This window comes from Malus sylvestris, chromosome 7 (assembly GCF_916048215.2).
Source record: "Malus sylvestris chromosome 7, drMalSylv7.2, whole genome shotgun sequence".
Taxonomy (NCBI): Eukaryota; Viridiplantae; Streptophyta; class Magnoliopsida; order Rosales; family Rosaceae; genus Malus; species Malus sylvestris.
In genome coordinates this window covers 6,450,209-6,470,362 of record NC_062266.1, presented here as the reverse complement: position 1 = coordinate 6,470,362, position 20,154 = coordinate 6,450,209, and the positions used below count along the sequence as shown (strand labels likewise).

The following is a 20,154-nucleotide window of genomic DNA, read 5'->3' as shown; positions in this document are numbered from 1 at the left end:
AGCAGTAGCAAAACTGAACTGAACATGGTGATCCTAAACCAACGTTAATATATTATTATTTTTTTGAGTTTTTTTTTTTAAACAATTTTAAATTTCTAAGTGTGTTTTTAAATATTTTATTTTCTGAAAAAAAAATTGCCCTTGTGTTTTTTATGTATGAAATTCAGTTAGTTTTAGTTTTTTTTTTTAAGAGGCTTTTTAGTTCAATTATTTTTTGTGAAGCCTTGAGACACCAAAATGTGCTTCTGGCTTTCTAATATTAGAGGTAATAGAGATGAAAGATTATTGTTAGAAGTTAGAACTACTGCCTCAAATATTGTTTAGAACTAAATTATCGTTATAAAGATAAGAAATAAAGACATGTTTTCTTCCCTTTGGGATCATATATGGTAAACCAATATTTGATCAAAGACGTACGTATAAAAGCTGAAATGATTGATGGTGATGTCCAGCTGTGAAAGGAGCACCCACAACCCCTTTGTAGTAAAGTCAAATATCGAATATTGCTCGCAAGTATCCATCCGCCTTCAAAAAACCACTTTTGGTTGATTTGTTTAAATGTGGAGTCTGATTCAAATATTCGCTTGGAAAAGCTTTGCCATGTGAGCCGAAAAGATGGTTGTTCCTACTCCTAACTGATACAAGGTTGGGATGCAAAATAGGATCTAAATTATAGATTTTAGAGTGCTTGGTCAGTTTGCCGAATTTGAGCTGTTATACTATGTAATTCATGTTAGTATTTGTAGGTTTAAACCTTTGAATCTGGGAATTGTTTCAAAGGGAATGAAGAGAGAGAGAGAGAGAGAGAGAGAGAGAGAGAGAATCGCAGAGATCAGGAGGAGTCGTTGCTCCTTTGTGCTGTATTGGATTTGATGATCTCACTCACACATGAAGAGTGAATTACAAGAGATGACAAAGTGACCATTGTAAACTCACATGGCTTACACGAGCCAATAGGCAAAAAATACTTTGGTGAGATGCACATGGTTTACCATACAACTTAAAAGAAAAGACAGGTGACAAAATACAAGTCATGAGATGTTATAACCTTAGCTATGCATTGTAGCTAAGCCCACTAGCTAAACTAAGAATAAGTCAAATGAACTTTTCCAGAAAACTTGAAATCCAAGGTACTTGTTGGGACTAAATTCGCTCAGCGCCGTGTGTCGAGGAAGTGATCGAACTCGACTACCTACAAAACAATAAACAATTGTGAGCAAGCCTATGATCGAGGGCCGGGGGGAGGAAATGTGTGTCGTCCAAAGACTCTCTGACGGTCAAGTTAGCGAATAGTTTTAAGACTCAAGCATTGGGCAAGAGAATTCAAGTGATTAGATTGTGTTACCATAGATGAACCCTAGACAGGTGTATTTATACCATGGGGAGAGAGACCTTTGTAGGATATAATCCTTGTTCTAAGCGAGGAGAATCTTAAAGGATATCTAGGAGTAGATATTGCACCCTCTTAGAAGTTACTTAATGCGCATGCCAATTCCTAGATTGTAGGAACTCCAAGACTTAAAGAATTTGATTGTGTCCATATGCAGATTAGATCGTGTATCTTGCGGAACAAGCATGGTTGTCTAGTAGAGTCACTAGGACTCCGCCTATTATCCCGAAACAAAGCGATGATGGCACCGCTGCTTCGTCTGATCCAACTTTGCTGGAAGCTGGTAAGTCCATAACCAGACTTCTGAAGTATCTGTATTCGGATCAGCCTTACTCCGACTCTAGAAAATCATGGTCCATAATTGCTCCTAACTATGCATCTAAGAGGCAACTTATTCCCCTTGAGGATGGATTGTTACCTAAAGGCCATATCTTTCGGAGTAAACTTGTATACATACCGTTTGGTCTTCTATCTTCCCGTGTTCATCCGACACAGTGTTAAAATGGGGTAGTTGAGTGGCTTCAATTTCTATCACGCAACCTCTAAAATTGTGCAAAATCAACTGTAATGATGACGGATGCTTCCATTTCATGTGTACGCTTCACAAAAATCAATCGCATGTTTCTTCAAGGGGCTTCGATCTTTGCACGTGTCAATCTCAAGATGATAGACTTTTAACATTCAACGGCAAGATCCTCCAGTGACTTACCTTTAAATAGTTGCTTTCCTTTAGAAATTTTGATAGTCATTTTCATGCCCAGACCCAATCTGAATGATTAAGTAATTTTATTTATTTTTGAGAAATCTTGACGATATGATGGTAATTTTATTGATAATTAAAAAATAAGTTACACCTGATCAAAGGGGGACATAAACCTTACCCTTCTAAAAACAAAAACAAGAATGATACAAAGACAAGAGGGAAGACATGAAACCTAACCCCTCTAAAACCAAACCTAAAAGTCTAAACCTGCAAAACAAGTCAAACAATACCATAAAGTTAGGAGAAAAAAAAAGTGAGATAAACCTAGATGCCAACATGCACATTAATTTGAGAAGCGATAGCCAGGCAAGCCAATATAGTCTAAAAAAAAGTAGCACGAGCCGCCATCGAAGTAGAATCATGCCATGTTAAAGATGGAGAAGACAAGCCCATGTTAGCAAAATTGTCCGCAACAAGATTTCCTTCATGATATATGTGAGATGCGTAGAAAGTCATTTTCCAAATGCGATCCAAACACTTGCGTACGGAGAGGCCAAGAAGGATCAAAATTAGACGATTGAAGAGAAAAAATAACACTAGAACTGTCGCTTTCCAACCAAAGACAATGCCAACCCTGCTAATATGCAAACTTTACACCACTAATAATTGTTGATAACTCTACAAAACAAAGAGTTGTGATGACCAATCCAACCGTCTAAGCAAGGTGATTGGTAAACAAATAGAGATTGAAAAAAGGGGACAATGTATTTAAGCACATAACCCACTGATGATCATGTATACAATGTTAAGACCAAGGTCTGAAATGTTGATATTATCGGCGATATTTCGCCGATAATATCGGTTTTGTGAGAGATGGATATTTTAACACTTATCCAATGATTTTTCGTCAAAATATCGCAATATTATTGATAATATTGCGATATAACTGATAATATTGCGAAATTTTAAGCTGGTGCGAATCGGAGAAGAATGCCGGAGCTTCTATAGCTCCGGCCGACTGTAAAAGAGCACCCTAGACTCCGATCTAAGTATTAAAATGAAATACAAGATGAAAGGAATGTTTTTATAACTTCCGTTTGCCGTGAAACGGTCGGAGGTGTTTGGAAAGTTCCTCGACCTTCACGGCCTCGCCGGAGCTGGGTGTGCCTTCCCCCGGGTCGATCTCCTTCTAAAACCTTGTTTAAAAAAACCAGATAAAACTTAGTATATCTCGATTCTCAACCACACCACACAACATGCAAGATGAATTGAGGGCTTACCTAACCGGAGAAGGATCAAGAGAACTCGCCGGAGAGTTCCTAGGTTCCATTGTCCTAGCTGCACCGAGAGAAAGGGAGAGAGAGACGAGGTTTAGATGGTGATGATGATGCTGTTGACGGAGTACTACGAAGGGCGTAGAGGGCGCCGATGGGGGTAGAGGTCACGGGAGATGGAGATAGCGCCGACGAGGCGGAAGACGCGGACGAGGAGAAAGGCGAGGGAGGAGGAGAAAGCCATGTGGGAGAATGATCGAGAGACTGAGGTCTTTATGCGTGTGTGTGGGAGAAGGGAGAAGAGAAAAGGATCGAGACTTCGAGAGATCTGTGTGTGTGTTTGTGGGAGAAGGGAGAGGGAGAATAGAGAATGATCCAGAGACGTGTGCATGTATGCGTGTGTTGTGCGTGTGTGGTGGCGTGTGTGATCTCTGTGTGTGCGTGTGTGTGTGTGTCGGTGGCGTGTGTGTGTGTCGGTGGTGTGTGACGGTGTGAGAAAAGAAAAGCATCTAAATAATTCAACTTTTACAGCTTTTAGAAATTGTACAATTTTTTACAAGACAAAAATAATGGTGGTTTCATGCATCAAGATTCAAAACCGTGTGCCACGCGTGATATTCTTTCACATTCTCAAAGGTGGAGTATCAGATGATCACACATTTTTTACCCTTCGAAAATTGAAAAACCTCTATTACACCTTTTTGTTTCTTCTTCTTCCCTTAGCCCTTTTAGAGCCATTCTAGATCCATTCCAGAGCCATTTCAGAGCTTTAAACTGAATAAATGGATCTGCAACTCACGCCACTCCAAATTAAATGTTAAATACCTTCTTTCTCTCTCATTTATTCATAGACGGCAAGTTGCAGAGGATCGTCGAGGTTTTGCTGCTACGTACAACATCGAAAGTTCCAGATTTTTTACATTTGTGTAATTATTATTTTATTGTTGCTCCATGCAGATTCTATTTGGCCTTTACAAAAAGGGTTACATATTTAAGGTAAGTTTACGAACTTGTATTTATATTATTGAAATTTATACTTGCATGTTAATTTTTTGAAGTAATTAAGTAATGTTGTATAATTATTCCCTAGAATAATTTTAATATGTTTAATGTTATTTATTATTTTATTATCAAATTGGATTATTATTCATTAATATTAGGTTTTATTATTCCATATTATTTTTATAATTACATAAATTCTTACAATCATTTTCTTTGCTTCCTATTTAATACTTCCTATTTAATTCTTCTGTAGAATAACTTTACTTCCTATTTAATATGTTTCCGTCACTACTATATTTTTTGGCCAAAAAATAATTGCCTAATTTTCATGAAAAATAAATATAGGTACGTTTAAGATGTCCAGTGTAGTTACTAAACGTGATCCAGCTTGGAAACATAGAGACCCAATAGACGGAAACAAACATGGCACAATTTGCAAATATTATGGTCAGGTAATGAAGAGTGGTGGAGTGACACGACTTAAGTACCATCTTAATGGATTAGATCCAGCACATAATGTCCAACGATGCGATAATGTCCCTTCAGAAGTGAAGACATTCATCACCACATTATTAAAAAATAAAAAACAGCAGAAGGAAAAGATAACACATGGAATGGAAAATATTCAAGCTGGACTACGAGGAGAAGTCATTGGCCAAGCGGTTGACAGTGATGATGATGACGATGAGGATGAATGTGATGATGACATTGGACCTGAAGAACAGCGCAGTTTGAAACAAGCATTACGTGCCTCCAAACAGTCAGCATGGGAAAGAGAACACCTTCATAAAATTCCTAATAGAGCACAAGGTTCCGGGACAAGTGGTGATGTACAAATGAGATGGGGAGCAAGTGTTAGAGAATCACAACTAACACCACCAATAGCCCCAAGTTTATATAAGTCATCCAAAGCACGTCAAAAGAGTGTTTGGAGTTATTTCACTAGAGGTAATGTGAATGAGGGAATGGGGCATCTAATTAGCAAGTTCTTTATCTATGAAAATGTCTCTGCTGAGAAGGCATCATCACATCATTTCAAAATTATGGTATTGGGATGTCAACATGCCGGTGTTGGAGTACAACCTCCCACTCCCTATGAGGTAAGAAACAAATATTTGGAAATGGAGTATAAAGACATTGGCGAGTATGTTAACAAGTTGAGGTCAAAGTGGGAAACTAATGGTTGCACAATCATGTGTGACGGATGGACTGGCCCAACCAGATTGTCTATCATAAACTTCATGGTATACTCCAAGGGAAAGACAATTTTTTTGAAGTCTGTTGATGCTTCAGACCATATAAAGAACTACAAGTATATCTACAAATTATTGAGGAATGTAATCATGGAGGTGGGAGAGCATAATGTTGTCCAAGTCGTGACCGACAACGGTTCTGCATTTGTTAAAGCTGGAAAAAAGTTAATGAAGCATCATAATGGACATCATGTGCAACACATTGTATTGATCTCATGTTTGAGGCAATAGGGAAGAGAGTTGTTGGCAAAGATGTGTGAATTTTGCAAAGCAGAAATTATTCGTCCAGCTACCACTCGATTCGCCACCAACTATATTGCATTAGACAACCTACTTAATAAGCAAGTAGGGTTGAAGCAATTATTCACTAATGACGATTGGGCCAACCACAATTTAAGCCACTCAAATGCAAGTCGTACGGTGGAAAGTATAGTGCTTGATTATGCTTTTTGGATTCAATCAGAACATGTGTGCCAAGTGTTTGAACCTCTTTACAAAGTTTTATGGATCTTTGACACAGAAGTGTATCCTACTATGGGGGCAATATATGAGTTGATGCGTGTAGTGAAAGATGACTTGGAAAGAAAACATGGTGCAAAGTGGGTCATAAGGATAATTGATGACCGATGATATAAAACATTATACCACGATTTGCATGCAGCAGGTATAAATTATGTCATAATTTGCAATTCATTTCTTTAGTTGCATAAGTATTATTTCTCTTATTACAGTATGTGTTTCTTTGAACAGCATATTATTTGAATCCTCGATACCAATACAGACTCGGTGTTGGAAATGATGGTACCCTTATACGTGTTGTACATAATGTATACTCTAAATTAGACGCTGCATCACCAGCAGTTGGCCAATTTGGAAATGAGGTACACAATTACTTAAATTATAAGAATTACATTGTTGGATTAAACTAACACGATTTATTGAATTCAGCTAACATGGTTTAAAGATGCAAAAAGAACTTTTGGAGAACCAACATTAGTTACTGCTCGAACAAAAATGTCTCCTAGTGAGTGTAAACATATTTCACTATCAGTTTATAATATAATTTGTTGGAGTTATTAGGCTTATCAACATTGTTTTTCATTATAGCTGAATGGTGGATCATGTATGGGACTGATGCACCAACTGTGAAAAAGTTAGCAATCAAAGTATTATCACAAACAGCTTCCTCATCTGTTTGTGAAAGAAATTGGAGTACATTTGCACTCATTCACACAAAGCAAAGAATTAGGTTGGCTCATAGTCGGTTGGAAAAATTAGTTTATTGCTACTACAACATGAAGCTTCAAATTCGAGATAAGGAAGCAGAAATAGATCATGTCGACCGTGGTGACCCACTAGATGTGTTTGATATTGTTGTTGAAGATGATGATACAGAGGGTAACCAACTTTATGAATGAATTAGACCTCTTCATTTAGATGATGATGAAGGCAACCCAGCTCCCAGAGTTGCTGAAGAAGCACGTAATGAAGGGATAAATGTAGAAAGAGTATTAGAGGAGGAGGTGAGATCTAGCAGCGCTGACTCTTTGGAAGAACTTTTGCACCCAAGACCAAGAAACACTGGAATTCCACATTCTTCCAATCCTACATAACCACAAGATCATGCTGATACTAATGATAGCTCTACTACAAGATCATGAGACTCACCTACCACCGGAGGTGGAGCTGGAGGTAGTGGTGAAGGATATAGTGGAGCTGGAGGTAGTGGTGGATATGGAAACTATGTTGGACCACCTCCCGGATTTATGAGCCCCTTCACTGGTGAGGCAAACTTCACGCATGCAACACAGGATGATGACCATGGCAGTAGGCGGGCAGGACCAGGAATTGGTGTCATAGGGAAGGACTATACTCGTAGAGAAAGAGGCAAGGGGATTTTGTCAAGTCAAGAAGATGACTCATTATCTATAACTTCGGACTCTGTTGGAGTGAGAAGTAGTAACCATGGTTATACTCATAACCAACCATTTCCCTACCCTTCATATCCCATTCCTGTTGGGATGGAATCGAGCGACTCATGGAAAGAATCCGAGACTCAATCTTCAAATGATTTTGCTTATGGACAACGTCAACCAATCTCGGATCCATATGGGTGGCATGTTAACAATTACATACAAAATTATTTTGGGGATTTATCATTTGATAACTACTCTTCACAATACACTTACTCTACACATAGAGATGATGAAGATAGTGAAAAATTTGAACCTCATAGGAACTCTATGTGGTACTAAGTCACTCATGTATCTTACCATACAATGTATAAAGTGTAAAATATTATACTAATTCATTATATATAAATGATTATGGTGTGTTTAAACTTCTTTCATTAATTACTACATATTTTCTACACTCACAATGTTTGCCAGCTCGCTATATAATCAACTTAAATAAGTTAAATTCATCATGCAATGCATTTCCTTCCAATTTTTTGTGATAAACTAATAGATAATTGACTGAATAAACATCCTGCAAAGTTTCAATAAAAATTTCCAAGTTTTTCTTACAATTTCCGTGGTTTTTATTCAATTTTTATCGATATCGATAATATCTCGATATTTCCATTGATATTTCCGTGTTTTTTGACTACCGATATTTCCAATATCATCGATATTTTATACCTTGGTTAAGACTCACCTATTTTAAAGAGTATAACCAAGTCAGATAGTATTACTAAAACAAGACACATTAAGGTTTGAGATTTTAAGTGAAAATGGAAGATCTAGTGGTGTCGATAATGAATTCTACATTGATGAGATGAGGGATTATGCAAAGGCTTAAAGAAGTTCGGCTACTCCCCATATTACCAAGTGATTTAATGTTGAAACCTCAACTTTTTTCATGGTATCAGAGTAGATTGTCCCACATGTGAAGTCAAATAGCCACACACGCTTCACGTCACCCGCTTGTATTGTCCTCGTGTTAGGCTTGAAAATTCACCACACGTGAGAGGGCGTGTTGAGAATGAATCTCACATTGAAGAGAGGAGAGACCATGCAAGGACTTAGAAGAGGTTGAGACACTCCCTATATTGCTAATTGATTTTATAGTGAAAACTCAATTTTCTTCACCTGGTGCTCGAACGCACTGCTCTCAGCACTAACTAAGGTGGTGCAGATGGCTAATTGACTAGATAGAAGTTAGAACCCTAGAACGTAGAACCGTAGAGATGGGTGGATGGCCAGTCAAATACTGAAAAGGTAAAAACCACACACGGGTGGCACTGTTCGCAATCCCATGGTACAGAACAGGATTTTCATGCTCTCTCATGGAATGCTTTTCCATCTGTCATTACGTATTCTCCTTATAAATTTTTTTCCCACATCCACAGAGTGACAGTGATGCAAGAGTGACGAAAGTTGCGTTAGACTCGGATCCTGTCTCCAATGGTAAAAGCTTACATTCTGCAATGCACACACAAATCTTGGTCCCCCACCCCCCTCCCTTCTCTCTCCTCTATTCTAAAAAGCAAAAGCTCTTTCGCCAATGAATAACTGCGACTGTTAATTACTGCTAGCCAAATTCCCCCCCCCCCTCTCTCTCTCTCTCTCTCTCTCTCTCTCTCTCTCTCTCTCTCCAGGGATATGGATGACTATGGACCTCCAGATCTCCGGCATCTGATGGCCTCAAAAACCCAGTTTTGTAAGCCCTTACAATTCCCAGAGCAATTTTCAGTACACCTCAATCTCACGCCTCCACCGCCACCGCCGCCCCATTATCATCACCACCCCATAGCGGTAGGCAGTGAGATTGTTGCAGCTGCTGGCTTGCTTGATCATCATCGTTATACTAGTATGATCACTACAACTGCTTGTCATCCTAGTATTACTATTAGTGGTAATGCTTCTGCTGCTGCTGCGATGTATGGGATAGAGTCGGAGCATGGATGGAATAATATTGATGGAGCAAATAATAATAATAGTAGATGGCCAAGACAAGAAACCCTTACTCTTTTGGAGATTAGATCTGCTCTTGATTCCAAGTTCAAGGAGACTAATCAGAAAGGACCCCTGTGGGATGAAGTCTCTAGGTATACCGTATTGCTTCTGTTCTTAATTTGTATACACTAATTTCCTTCTCAATTCTTTTCATCAACACAAAATATATGGAGAATGAGGTCACTACAACCAGCTGAGGTGTTTTCTTCTTTCTAATTTCTTGTAATATTTGTCATTTTTTTTCATTAATTAAGATGGATGTTCATCTTTTGTTTCAACATAAACAAAAGAGAAATAAACTGAAAGTGTTAAATTTCATTTATTTTACTTCTGAAATCCTAGCTAGCCTACTTATTGTTTCATATATTAATGTTATTTTCTTAGATACTGTCAGGCTTTTTGATGAATTAATGTTTGATCTTCTGAGATAATTTAGTGCATGAAAATGACAGTATTTGAGTTAACTAGAGATCGACCCAGGTCTTCTTTTTTTAATCTTTTTCTGGTTTTGGTATGCAAATTGACTGGTCCAAGAGCAAGAGTAGTTTTCTTGTTGAGAGGCCTTCTTGTTCAATTAGGGCAATGGACCTGCTTAACTCCTAAAAAAGGCCATACATTTCATATGACATCGATGTAAGGTGGAATACTTTTATTAATTTAAACCTTAAGTAACGAAATTCTTAAACTGAAAATTCTAGCTGAATATATAGTAATCTCAATGACTTATAGTCTATATAAAGGAAGGAATGGTGTGGCTATCTTGATAATATAACAATATATAATTTCTACACGCTCATATCTTAATTTAATATTTTGAGGACATGAGAAATTAAGTACATGAATATTTTGTCTATAATTTTAATAAAAGATGTTCCTGTTGTTCTATTTTCGTGATGTATAGGATAATGGCTGAGGAACATGGATTCCAGAGAACTGGGAAGAAATGCAAAGAAAAGTTTGAGAACTTGTACAAGTACTACAAGAAAACCAAGGAAGGGAAGTCTGGGAGGCAAGATGGGAAGCACTATAGGTTCTTTCGTCAGCTTGAAGCAATTTATGGAGATCATCATCAAAGTAGCAATCAGTCCTCCATTTACGGTAAATCAAACCCTCTTCTTTGTCACACTACTCCGAGTGGCAGTTTTGACCGAGATCAAAACCAAGAAGAAGTAGTTGTGCAAGACCAAAAGATTATAAGCTGCGAGAGCCTTAGTTCCAATAACTCAACTGAATTTGATCAAACCCCACCCTCGGAGAACAACGACGACAATGAGTCACTTTCAGCTATTGGTTATTTCATGATGAATCAGTCAATGGAGAGCCTTAAGAATGAGAATAAAAGTTATGCGACCCAGGTAAAGAAGAAATGGAAAGCAAAGGTGGAGGAGTTTGTGAGTTCACAAATGGGGAAGGTAATGAAGACCCAGGAGGCATTGATGGAGAAGATGGTAAAGAGTATTGAAGATAGTGCGGATGAGAGGATAGCTAAGGAAGAAGAATGGAGGAAGCAAGAGGCGGCCAAGTATGAGCGAGAAGTGCACGAGTTTTGGGCTAAGGAGAGAGCATGGGTTGAAACTCGAGATGCGGCGATAATGGAGGCTCTAAGCAAATATACAGGCCAAGGAGCTTACAACAACAATGGCAAGGACGATATTGCAAAAGAAACTGGTAATGATAACAGGAAGAATTATCCTAGATGGACTGAACATGAAGTTGCAAGTTTAATACAGCTGAGGACTAGCTCGGAACTCACATTCCAAGAAAGTGAGTATCTGAAGGAGGGGGGAGTGTGGGAGGAGATAGCTGCAAAAATGGGTAGTTTGGGCTACACAAGGAGTGGAGGGGAGTGTAAAGAGAAATGGGAGAATATAAGCATTTGTTTTAGAATGACAACAGAATGGAACAAGATGCACAAACAAGAAACGAAGACTAATAACATGTATTTTAGTCAGATGTTTTGTTATGAAGAAGGCCCGGAAGTTTGGAATCAAAGGCAGGATGGGATGGGAGTTCAACTAATGGATGAGGGAGTTTCACCATCGTGTTCTAATATGGATGTGAACTCTAGCTCATTGCACATTCCATTTAATGGAGGAGAAAACCTGTGGGACGAGAGATACTCTCATGTAACCAACTCACCACGTGACAACTGTTAATTGGACAGGTGATGCATTTTTTGAACACATGATACACATCTATTATACTGGTGAAAAGGAACCAGTATGGAACTGTGAAGCTCATCAGCAATGGAAAAAGAACCAGTACTAAGTTTAGAGCAAGGTAATTAATTAATTAAAGAGATAATTGAGTTCTTTCTATGAGTAAATAATAAATATGTGACTTAATTCTTATCGTAGAGTTTTGCCAATGTGTTTTGTTTCTGGAGAAAGTGCTTTTCTAATTTGTCCAGGTAAGAAAGCATTGACTGGGGGCCTTTTATTAAAAGGTTAAAGTGTAGGATTATTTCCTCATGGTCTTTGTTGATTAATTTTCTTTCTGAATGGATCTGTTCCTAATCAAGCAAGGTTCCTTAACCCAAAAAAAGTCACTTTGACTACATATCATGTTATATAGCATGATTAATTACAGCGGGGGAGAAAAATGAGAATTACACAAGCAGCTGTCTAAAAAAGTACTTTTCATGGTTTCAGACTGCAGGTTTGTGAATTCTAATTAATACCATGTCTTCCAACTGAAAAGTCTGAAGACCCTTTTGTTTTTAGCCTTGTTTGGGAGTGTTTTGACAGTACCAAAAGTGCTTCAACTATTTGTGTTTTGAACTGCAAAACTACTTCAAGATATATAATTAATGTTTTCTAATAGCATTTGTGATAAATAGATAATTATGTATTCTAGAACATCATGTACATACGTAGTTGCTTCTTCACAAGCATTAATTCTAAAATGGATATGTAAGAGCACTAGGGGTTTAGTTAGTTGCACACACACACACTTAACATAAGAACCGCTATGCAAGAAGGACGTACTTGGGGTTTTTATGAAAATTTGATTATGTTACTAGTAAAAAAAAACTACTACGAAGCACTCAAGTTTTTAATGAAATTGATACTGTGTTACACTCGGATTCTTAATGAAGTATATACATAGTTATAAGCAAATTCCTACTAATATGTATGTGTAAAAGTTTTTGATATAGAATCATCAGGATTTATAGCATATATATACACTATCATTTCGAAAAAAGTACATGCTCCTTGGGTTTGTTATTTTTATTGTTTTAGAGCGTGTACTTCTGATTTAGGTTCTAAAGTGTTGGGAATGGATTGCTTAATATCGATTACCAATTACGTTGATCAGTACCACGATTATTTGGTTTAACCTGATTATTTCCTTATGAATTTTTATGGTTTCTTGCCAAAAACAAATTGATCAACATCCACAAACCTAGGGCTACCAATGGTCATGGATTAAACATCGAACAAGAAACCACAATATTTTGAAAACTCAGGGAGAAAGTGAGAAAAGAACCTATAAACCCATTATGTAAAAAAATATTATCAAAAGAGTTAGCTTCTCAGAACATATGCTCAATACCTTAATTAAGGTTTCTTGCAATTGCATGCATGTACCCAATTAATTGCTCATATTCACAATTTACATCTTACAGTTGAATAGTAGAGACACATTGGTCATCAGATACTGAGTTACTGACAGTAAAGTCATGCATGGATTCATGGCAGCACGTACCTTCACACCATTTGTAAGTAAATAAATTTTGTTTATTTACTGGGTAACTGAAGCCATACGTTACCCGGGCAGGGGAACACCAACGGTAAAAACCGTCCTTTCATGGAGATCAGCAACTCGCCCAGGCTGGGTCAGCCGCATGAACCCTTTGATATGTATGTACGCAGATACCAAGAATTCTGCAGAAATTTTCTATTACCATTAGAATCCGAGGTAGTAATAAAATAAGAGCTTTAGATTTATATTACCAGGAGGCAGGAGCTAAAAGGGATTCTTCACATATTTTAGACCAATTTGAACTCTGCAATGTGTTATGCGTTTGTTTGAAAACTTTGACAGTACGTTAATTGCTAGCTAATACAAAATTAATTAGAAATCTGATGAATGGTGAGCGGAAGCCCAAGCCTAACAGCTATGTGTTTGATTTTTATTATAGAGAAACTCCCTTTTAAATAAATAAAAAATAAAATAAAAAAAGATCCAACCTGAATAACCATGAGTTTAATTATTAAGATTATTTTCAAATAAGATATCAAATTTTAAATATAAAATTTAAATTTAATATTCTATGTGACAATTTAACATCTTTTAAAATTATAACCTTCACCAATGTTAAATTGAACTATTATTTTATTACATTATTTTCTTTTTATAATTTTTATTTTATATTTATATTTTACAAATATAAATAACTTCCACGATCCCAGCCCTTCCACTTCTTCTTCCTTATTGACCCAAACCCCAACCCTTCCTGATATTCCAAACCTCACCCCACCTCTTCGGAGGCCCCCAAATCCCATCTTGACGGTGGAGACGAGCTTGACCGATCGACACTGTAAGTGATCGAGTGGAGGTGCAGAGAGAAAAGACGACAACGAAGAGGGAGAAAGGGCGATGAGAAGGGTTTTGCGGGGATCTTTGTGAACATGTTCGTGGGCTGGAATGGTGGTTCAAAAACCTCAATTGGTGAGAGGAGATGGCTACGGGTTTGGGCAGAGAGAGTGGAAGAATGAGTAGCTTCTATTTAAATGGGGGAATCGAATCGACCGATCGGGAAGATGAAATTGTCGCGTTAGTTCTATTTCTGGTTCGGCAGGATGTAGAGATAGAAGAAAGGAAGGAAGGGGAAGAGGGAAGAGAGAGAAAGAAAGGATGCAGAGATGAAGAAGAAGATTTTTTTTTTTTTTTTTTTGTCTTTTTCAGTTTGTTTTGAAAGAAGTGGATTGGCGACATGGAAAAGTGTTAATAAGATCATCTCCTCAAATATGCCAAATAAGATTAAAAAATATTTATATGTTCTTCAATTGATATGCTATATATGATGTGGCATACGAGTTATTTGATTCATTGCTTTCTAGCTTTTTTTTATTATTATTATTATAGCAAATAAAGAAAGAGTCAAATATATTTAATTTGTTGTAAACATTCCTAGAATAAGTGTGAGTGTGTAAATCCTAGATTAGATTTGATTCTAATTATCCTTTCCTATTACAACTTGTATTACTTGGAGGAGAAGGAATATCTTCTCTCCCTTTACTACTATAAATAAAGGTACAATGTATGAGGGATAACAACACATACATTCCCCTACAATTCTACAAACACACATCTCTCTCCTCTCTCTCTGCCGCCGGCCCTACTCTCTCTGTCAAATAAAAATAGACTACAACACGTTATTAACACGCTCCTACCACTGCGCTTAGGAATCTGACGTTGGAGATTTTTTTTCTGCATCAAACCAGTTCATCCATATCATCACGCAATCAGGTTCTTTCCAAACAACGGTTTTTAACTCGATATTTTGTAAGCCCTAATAGCATGAACATTCACCATGATGCATGACCCAACTTTACGTTTAACGTATTTTAGATTCTACATAAATTGTGTATGCTTCATCACCAAAATTGCTACAATTATGTGAATTTGATATTTGTCATGAACTGAATCTTACATATGTACATGCATTGAAACTATTATTTGCATATGCATCAACGTAAATATGTGATTCATTAGAATTATACATGCATATAATATAATTGCATTAAAAAAAAATTTTGCGATTGGGGAATTAGGGTTCTTCGAACCCGTGCTTTTCCCGAGCCGAGAACCAATCCTGGAGCCACGGCTCCAGGCCCAACACCCAGACCCGACGCCCAGCAGGCGTCGCCACCCTTGAAATCATCAACCAACATGGCCTGCAGCCATGCCCAGTTACCCCCGACGACCTGCAGTCGTCCCCGACGAATTTTTTGTCTGCAAATTCGATTTTTTTTTTGAAATTATAATCGAATTTCTAGGGTTTTGACAATGAATATCGAGATTTTTTAAATCTTTGTTCACCCCCATGGTCACCAGACTCAAATCGAGTCTTTCACTATACGGTTTGAAACAATCCGGAAGAATGTGGTATAACCGTCTGAGTGAGTATTTGACTAGTCAGGGATATGTGAACAACGAACTATGCCCTTGTGTGTTCATTAAGAAGTCACATTCCGGATTTACGATTGTTGCAGTATATGTCGATGACATGAATCTCATCGGAACTCCTGAAGAGCTCGCGAGAACTGCTTCGCACCTGAAGTCGGAATTTGAGATGAAAGATCTAGGTAAGACTCGATACTGTCTCGGTCTCGAGATAGAGCATTGTTCGGATGGAATCTTAGTACATCAATCGAACTACACCCAGAAGGTGCTGCGCCGTTTTAATGAGGATAAAGCGAAGTCTTCGAGTACTCCTATGGTCATTCGTACGCTAGATGCAAAGCGAGATCCCTTCCGTCCGAAGAAGGATGATGAAGAGATTATGGAACCTGAAGTTCCTTATCTAAGTGCGATAGGCACTTTATTGTACTTAGCTCAATGCACTAGACCCAACATCTCCTTTGCTGTTAATCTTTTGGCAAGATACAGCAATACACCAACACGCAGACATTGGACTGGCGTGAAAGACATCTTCCGTTACCGTAAGGGTACTATGGATTTGGGCTTATTCTATCCCTACGAATCCTCGAGTGATGCCGCACCCTATGCTCATCGGGTTGATTCTCGCCTTGTTGGTTATGCCGACGCTGGATACTTATGTGATCTGTACAAGGCGCGTTCTCAAACGGGTTATGTCTTTACCGTTGGAGGCACCGCAATATCTTGGAGGTCAATTAAACAGACCTTAGTTGCCACTTCGTCTAACCATGCTGAAATTCTCGCCTTACATGAAGCAACTCGGGAATGCTTTTGGTTGAGAGCAGTAATGGGCCATATTCGAAGCTCCTGTGATCTTCATCCCGCCGTTAATGCCCCGACGACAAATTTTTAAGACAACGCAGCTTGCATTGAACAGCTCAAGAAGGGTTACATCAAAGGAGACAACACCAAGCATATTGCGCCGAAGTTCTTCTTTACACATCAACAACAAGATTATCAGAAGATTGAAGTCACGCAAATCCGATCACAAGACAATCTGGCCGACCTCTTCACCAAATCACTACCGAAGGCGACGTTTCAGAAGCTTGTTGGTATACGTAAACTTTCTGAGTTGTAACTTTGCTATTTCTCTTTGGAATTATGTCAAACTCAGGGGGAGTATCTTCTGGATACTTGCTTGATCTTAATGTACTCTTTTTCCCTACGATTAGGAGCATTTTTTCCACTGGTTTTTTGCTACCTAACTAGGTTTTAACTAGGCACCCACCTTGGGCTGGTCATATCTCTGATGACGTCCTGTAGACGTTTCTTTTGACTTTGCATTTCTCACGCATTTTTCCTTAGACTATGGATTTTGTCCCTGCTCGGGTTTTTGCCATAGCCTTAGGGTTTTTTAGTGAGACTTACTACTTATGCAAGTTCCTACCTTATTGAGAATAAGCGTTATTCCTTGGAATCAATGCCGACGAGTCGACTTCCTCAACTTCTGCATGATGCTGAATCTACCTTAAGTATTTGCACACTCAAGAGGGAATGTTGTAAACATTCCTAGAATAAGTGTGATTGTGTAAATCCTAGATTAGATTTGATTCTAGTTATTCTTTCCTATTACAACTTGTATTACTTGGAGGAGAAGGAATATCTTCTCTCCCTTTATTACTATAAATAAAGGCACAATGTAGGAGGGATAACAACACATACTTTTTTATTTTTTATTTTTTATTTATTTATTTATTTTTTAATTACCCTCCACCACCCACACAAACACAAACACAAACACACACACCAAGTTTCGAACCTGGGACCTAGAACTACCCCACCCCTTACCCACACCCTCATGGCTTGGGATAACAACACATACATTCCCCTACAATTCTACAAACACACATCTCTCTCCTCTCTCTCTCTCTGCCGTCGGCCCTAGTCTCTCTGTCAGATAAAAATAGACTACAACATAATTAAATTTTTAATACATGGATCCCATTAACAACCAATAGAATAAAAACCACAATTAATTTTGATTATTTTTTAATAGTTAATGTAACTCTAGGCCCAATAAAATAATAAAATAAATATTTGACATATCCATTAGAAAAGAATAAAATTTAGCACTTGTATTCAATTTGCCATATCCGCTATCAAAGAAAAATTTGACATATTATATTTAACATCTCCTTTGGAGATGCTCTAATGAATTAAAAATATTTGATGTTGCTGTCAAATTTGACAGCAAGGGTGTGAGCTGCTATTCCATGTCATGCCACATCAGATTTAGCTTCCCGGTTGGAAAATTTTGTTGCTGCCTTTTATGTAACATCTCACATCGCCCAGGGAAGTGGATCATCTACGCCTGAGATGTATATTCACATCTCTATCTAACACGAGACCTTTTGGGAGCTCAATGGCTTTGGGTTCCGTAGGAACTCCGAAGTTAAGCGAGAAAGGGGCAAGAGCATTTCTAGGATAGGTGACCAATTGGAAATTAAGCGAGAAAGGGGCAAGAGCATTGCCAGGATGGGTGACCCATTGGGAAGTTCTACTCAGTGAGTTCCCAGAAATAAAACCGTGAAGGCGTGATCGGTACCCAAAACGGACAATATCATGCTAAAGCGGAGTCGAGCCTGGGATGTGATGGGGACCTAGGCCGGATGTGACATTTTACGACTGTTAAAGTTGATTTGGACATTTTGATATCTCATTTGGAGATGGTCTAAAAGGGCAGTTGATAACTTGACATATTCATTTAGTGTTCAGTTTTCATTTTACTTCAAGAAAAAAAAAAAAAAAAAAAAGCCTGAAAACTTGTTCTTTGGATCATATGAGTAAAAGGAAGAGCATGTGATTGTGTTTTAGGGAATAAAACTGGTGTTGGTGATTTGAATTGTGTATGCATGTTTAACATATCCCTTGAATTAGGAATTGATACTGCATGCTTTTATACCATTTTGGTTGTATACTATATGTTATTTGTCATTTCATGAGTTTCATAGCTTATCTGGTATTTTGTGTAACACGACACACTTCCCCATAATGTAGCAGTCTTTCTTGCAAAGTTTTAGATTAGGGGTTCGAGCTGAGGGATTGAGAGTAGTTTAGCATGCTGGCAGTGACACCTAAGAGTAGGGTTTGCTACCTTTTATTATTATATTTAGATTAGTGCCTCAATTCCTTGTTGAACTAGTGTTGGTTGTAACTGTCGTTGATTCTCTGATATAATGTGTGTATGAGTTTTAATAAACTCTTCGTACTTATTGTACTGTTACATCCTAATGTCACTCATCAATTTTGAGCGCATCTTGAGACCCAACATAACATCTTTCAATTCTTTTCAAAAAGAAGAAAATGAATGTCATTTACATCACATATTCATGTGCACAACAATGCCATAATCGTCGCCTCCGGTCTCCTCTCTATTCTTTCCTTCTCATTGCCACCAGGTCTGTTGTTTGGAGATCAATTACAAGCTTTGAGAATGGGTTCGTAATACCGTCCTCCCCTCTTTGCCTCACCTAAATCATCCGAAAAAACTCAACTCTATCGATTTCTTCCGATCGACCAAATCGGTTAACTGAAAGTCGGTAAACTGACTTGGCCGTGTCAGTGCCGGTTGCGATTTACTCGTTCCTACAAGTGTTCATTGGTTTGTGATTCCGCCTTACATTTCAGTTACCTATTCGATTCCACCACTAGCCACACATGTTTTGTGACACTATGAATGGGGCACAACGAATTGTGCCGAATTTGCAGCGGCCCATTTGCCGCGTTAGATAAGACTTGGACTTATAGAATGGGATCGCAGGTTTTATCTTATAGAGGCCTAAATGGCCCAATATTCGAAGAAGCACTTTGAAAGTGTTTTTAAAATCAATTCACAGCGTTTTCAGATTATCAGAAGCAATTTTAACAATATTTAGCCGAAAAGTTTAAGGACTCATTTAAAAATGTAAGTGTTTTTGGTGATAGAATAATATTAGGGAGACTAAATTTGTAAATTAAAATTGCAAACTAAATGATGTGCTACGAATAAGAAATTGGCACGTTTATCAACATTTAAGTAATAATCCAATCATCAACTTTCATATCATTCAGTTTACAAAACTTAGTCTACAAATTTTGGGGGGGTGTATTCAATTGGAATTTTGAGGGATTTTAATTCTTTTAATAAATCTAGGGGTATTCAATCAGGATTTTAAGTAATTATCTGAAATTCAAGGTGTATTCAATTAGAATTTTAAGATAGTTTATTATAATCCTTAGAAATATGGGTGTATTCAATTAGAATTTTAAAGAAGTTTATAACATTCTATGTGTATTCAATTAGAAATTGATTTTAAAGAATTTGAGAAAGTTAAGGAATTAGAGGGAATTTGAGAGATTTTGTAGTGTATTTTAAGCATCCACAAATCTCACATCTCCCCATGAGATTTCGAGAGAATTGAATAAA

General features: G+C 37.6%; 1 protein-coding gene across 1 annotated transcript; it reads left to right on the top strand.

The window, feature by feature from the left end:
• Positions 1-9,048: 9,048 nt before the first annotated feature.
• On the top strand, positions 9,049-11,932 carry LOC126630362 (trihelix transcription factor PTL-like). Its single transcript, XM_050300476.1, has 2 exons — positions 9,049-9,673; positions 10,483-11,932. The coding sequence occupies exons 1-2, from the start codon at positions 9,228-9,230 to the stop codon at positions 11,735-11,737; spliced, it is 1,701 nt and encodes a 566-aa protein (XP_050156433.1). The 5' UTR covers positions 9,049-9,227; the 3' UTR covers positions 11,738-11,932.
• Positions 11,933-20,154: the final 8,222 nt, after the last annotated feature.

Coding starts and splice junctions, on each gene's coding strand:
- LOC126630362 (XM_050300476.1), top strand. CDS start 9,228: ATGGATGACTATGGACCTCCAGATCTCCGGCATCTGATGGCCTCAAAA. Junction 9,674..10,482: donor CTGTGGGATGAAGTCTCTAG/GTATACCGTATT, acceptor CGTGATGTATAG/GATAATGGCTGAGGAACATG.